General features: G+C 40.6%; 1 protein-coding gene across 1 annotated transcript in view; it reads right to left on the bottom strand.

The window, feature by feature from the left end:
- Window positions 1–75: 75 nt before the first annotated feature.
- hs3st5 (heparan sulfate-glucosamine 3-sulfotransferase 5) overlaps window positions 76–4430 on the bottom strand; it is a 61331-nt gene continuing 56976 nt past the window's right edge. The window contains exons 2-3 of the mRNA XM_015386801.1: window positions 3800–3941; window positions 76–2051 (exon numbers count right to left, since the gene is read on the bottom strand). Coding sequence (XP_015242287.1) covers window positions 1121–2051; window positions 3800–3906 — 1038 coding nt within the window. The 5' untranslated portion in view covers window positions 3907–3941 and the 3' untranslated portion in view covers window positions 76–1120. The remainder of the gene's footprint in view (window positions 2052–3799; window positions 3942–4430) is intronic.

The raw sequence follows: 4430 nt of genomic DNA, 5'->3' as shown, positions 1-4430 counted from the left end.
GGGTTACTATATTTGGGCAAAAATGGCCGCTCCCAGACTAAAAAAAAAAATATATATATATATATCACTCAAAATTCATTTAAATTGCTTAAATCACAGCAAAGACATTAGGTTTAGGAATAAATAATGATTCATTGATTATTCCGTGGTGACTGGACTTCTCCTTTAAAATTGTACGGCATCAAGTTTATCACAATCTTTGTATTGCGTATACACATGTACAACTCAGGCAAATCTCTTCCATTTTAACAATAACCAAGGCTAATGCTACCACTGCACCAGGCCTTAGATAGGACGATAGGCTAAAGGCTTAAGCTTAAACTGATAAACCTCTGCTGAAAATCAAAGGCAATTAACATCAAATAAGTTAGCCTAAGTAAGAAATCAGAGACTGAGAACCAACAGATGATGTCTGAACCTGTTGAACCATGGCATCTGTACCTAACATGCAGTTTGGATTAAACAAATAACAAAAAACACGGAACTTTTTCTCATTTTGACTCTCTTATTGAATAAAAGGTTGACTTTTAAAGTCTATGATAATTCTAGAAATGCCTGTGAGGATTTTCTTGAAATGACCCTCTTTAGTTACTTTGCCTTGCAGATGGGTTCACACCTATTGAACGTTCATATTTTGCCATGTTGCAGCCATCAACTTCAGGGAATTTGATTGAATCAAATGAAAATCCTATCGTGACAGATTTTTGTAATATTGGAAATTGATAGATTGTGATTAAAAATCTGGTCATTTACACCTGTGCTAAAAGAATCTGATAATGAACATACTCTGATATATTCAGATTTTTTAAATTTATACTATTTGCTGTGTTGACATTACAACAAGCAGAATATTACGCGAGGTATAAACCTTTCTGCAAGCCACTGTAAAGACTGCATTAACATTTTTTTTCACAGGAAAAACACTGACAGATAGGAAAACTGACTCTCTGCCTAACCTCCGAGTCCAAACATCAAACTATTGAGTCCCATTTTACACATTTAGAACAAACTTACATCAAGTTTTAACATTTGGTCACAATATCATACCTGTGATAAATTAAACAAAGTGCTGTTACCTTATGAGACTATTGTCTTTATTGTTTTTGACGAAAACTACATTTTATGGCCAATTAAATGTTCTTCCTGTTATCTGGTAAAACTTTTGATTAAATGGGTGGAAGAACTTCTGCAGTTTAGTCACTACTGACAGGTCCACCTCCGGATGGATGCGGCCCTTGCTGCCTGCCAGGCACTTGTTGAAGACAATGTTAAATCGCAGACAGTAAAATCCCCTGGTGGCATTAAAGTACAGGTTATACTGGCTAATCCTGGAGGGAAGGTTGAGGAAGCGCTCAACCAGCTGCAGCTCAGGCAGCGGGTCTGTAATGAGGCGATCCCCGTCCACTATATGGAACTGCTCCACGGGGAAGTACTTGAGCCAGCGCTCCAGGTGTTTTGTGTAGATGCTTGTCCGAACTGCTTTGTATTTGGTGTTTACTTCGCAGGTGTTGGCATCAATGGCCAGATTTTCGAATTTGTGGTAAGTCTTGTTCTTGCGCTCCTTGCCCTCGAGTACCTGGGTGTAGTCGGACACGGCCCGGGTGGTGGGTTCTCGGACGATAATCAGCAGCTTGATGGAGGAGTTCATCTTGAAAATGCGCTCGGGAACCTCCTCCGTGATGAAATAGGCAGGGCTCTTCTCGATGGTGATCTGGTGAGGGAGGGAGAAGGGCATTTTACCCCTGTACCAGTCAATGCCCCGGGCGTAGTTTTTGTCATTGTCAAAGAAGTGAATCTCCTGCGAAGCCTTGACGACAGCCGGATGGAGGTTGAGCATTTCCAGCAGGGCACGGGTGCCGCCCTTGCGGACTCCAATGATGATGGCCCGAGGCAGCTGCTGGACCAGGTTGTGAAGGCGTATTTGATCTTTGGTGGCATTGCCCTTACGTAATTCATGGAGCAGCCCGCGTTTGAACTGCAGCGTTCGGAGAGGGATTTGCTCCGGCTCAGGGGGGTGAAATCTGCTCTCAATGGGGCAAATTGGTTGAAGCCTGAAAAAAACACAGATAAACAGATATCCTAAGAATTTTAAAAAACATTTATAATCTTTCATACAATAAGTTAAATATATAAGGAGTAATTTCATTCTTTTAAAAATGTCCTTCTAAATGCAAAAATAAAATCCTCTGGCCAATGCATCAGCTGCCAAATTCCTGAGATTAATGATGTCAGAAAGAAGGCCTCACAATCTTTACACCATGATATACAACAAAACACACTGTATACACATTGTAGGACTGGCTGAAGTTGCAACTGATCTGGCCACTTCCTTAAACACAGGATCTAAGAAGTCTTTTTCTCAGCCTGATGCACAAACATCAAACTGACCTGAAGTGTTATGACGGTCTAGTTAGAGCAAATATCACTTCCCCTCCACATGCAGCACTTCTCCCTGCTACAGTTTCCCTAAAGGTCAAAGAAACTCATAGATGAAGCAATTGCTTCGGCACACTGCTCCCCCACACCTAGGTCAGAATTGTACTATTCATCCATCCATTTGTGCCTGTCAGTGCCTATCTCTAGAAGTCTCTACCTGAACGGTGGAGTACAGTCTTGGGAGGAGGCCAGTCCATCACAGGGCATACGTAGTGAGGACTCCCATTGACTTCCATTGATTTTCACTCATTTTCAACCCTTTCTATGCCCTAAAACGAACCATTTCCAATGCATACCTCACTCTAACCCTAGCCCAATTGACACCTTAGCCCTAAATCTAACCATTAGCAAAATAGCTTGTGAGGACCAGCAAAATGTCCTCACTTTACAACAACTGGTCCTCAATCTGATGGTGAAATTGGAAAAAAAAAAAGATCCTCACTCTGAGGGCAAGAAAGGTAAACATACAATCACGTTGGACTTCAATTGACTTCCATTCATTTCTAACCAATTTCTACAGCCTAACTGTGACCCCTACTCTAACCCTAACCATTACTGGTTCATAAATAACCCTAACCTCAACTGAATTCACACCTTAGTCCTAAACTATACCCCAGAAGAGAACTTTACCATGTAGGGACCAGGTTTTTGGTCTCCCTAATGACATAGGTCCCTATGACATGACTGTGTAGACAGCCTTTTATTTTGATCTTCTGGAAAAGATTGTGTTGTTAATCCTCTGGCTCCAGTTGGAAAAGAAATGAAATATTGCTAGATGCGCTCCAGCACTACCATCCATGCTTACTTCTGTAAACAATGAACACGCTTTCTACTTGTGACGTGACTGCTTCCTCTACTGCGCATGCAGGACACTGTATAAATGCAGTTCACATGGAAGATCAAATACAGTTTATATATATATTTGAAAATGTGAACAACCTGTAAAAACAATTGGATTTCACAGAAGGAAATTAGAATTGCACATTAAGGCCTGCAGTGTGATTGTAGCTCTAGTTTTCATGTGTCCAAAGTTTTCCTTCTGCTGAAATGTTCGTCTTTTGAAATTTGCTTTTTTTATATATATCTCAAACTGTACCCTAAAAAGGATAACGTGTGATATATAATATCTGTATCGTTTTTGCAGTGTAGGAGAGAATGTCATCTGGAGATGTTACAGCAGATCTAAGATAATGCCCAATCTCTTCAAAACGTAATGCTGTATTGTTTTCATCAAAAGTTTTTTAACGTATGCTAAATGTCTACAAAAACTTCTAAATGAAGTCAAATTCCTGGTTAGTGCACCCAGTATTTCCAAATAAATCTAACTCAGGACGTCTTGTATGTCAGAGGACTGATCACTCACCTATCCAAAGTCCCAACCCTGGCCACTAGATAGAGGACGCTTCCGATCACGAGGCTGCCCAGAACGAAGAGCTTCTGTCTCAGCAATGCCTGCTGTTTGAAGAGCATGGCCCTCCATCAATCTTCAGGACTGCGTCTTCAGCCTGCAGAGAGGCCAGCACATGAACCACTCATCAGCAGCGAGGAGAGACAGCCTAATGTTTATTAACACACACTCCATCAAGTCTTACAAGTGATTAAGCCACGCTCACCCACGCCTGCAATGTGCTGCAGTGGCATTAGAATCTAATGATCAGATGGAAATGCACCGCCACCACTTTGCTTACATCGATTTATTTATTTCAGACAAGCTGAGAATCCAATTGAACCCTGTGTAAGACTGCGACCTTGTTCCAATTTACAACAACAACAGAGAGAAGACTCACAGCGCGTGCTTAAAGTATCAGAAAGCAGAGTACAGAATACACTTTAAATGCTTCATTTGATGCAATTTTTTCTCAAATCAAATGTATGTTAATACAAAGTTACAAACAGGATTACAAAGGCATCTATCTATCTATCTATCTATCTATCTATCTATCTATCTATCTATCTATCTATCTATCTATCTATCTATCTATCTATCTATCTAT

Source organism: Cyprinodon variegatus, unplaced genomic scaffold (genome assembly GCF_000732505.1).
Source record: "Cyprinodon variegatus isolate N-32 unplaced genomic scaffold, C_variegatus-1.0 Scaffold378, whole genome shotgun sequence".
NCBI classification, from domain to species: Eukaryota; Metazoa; Chordata; class Actinopteri; order Cyprinodontiformes; family Cyprinodontidae; genus Cyprinodon; species Cyprinodon variegatus.
This window is presented reverse-complemented; position numbering and strand designations above follow the sequence as displayed.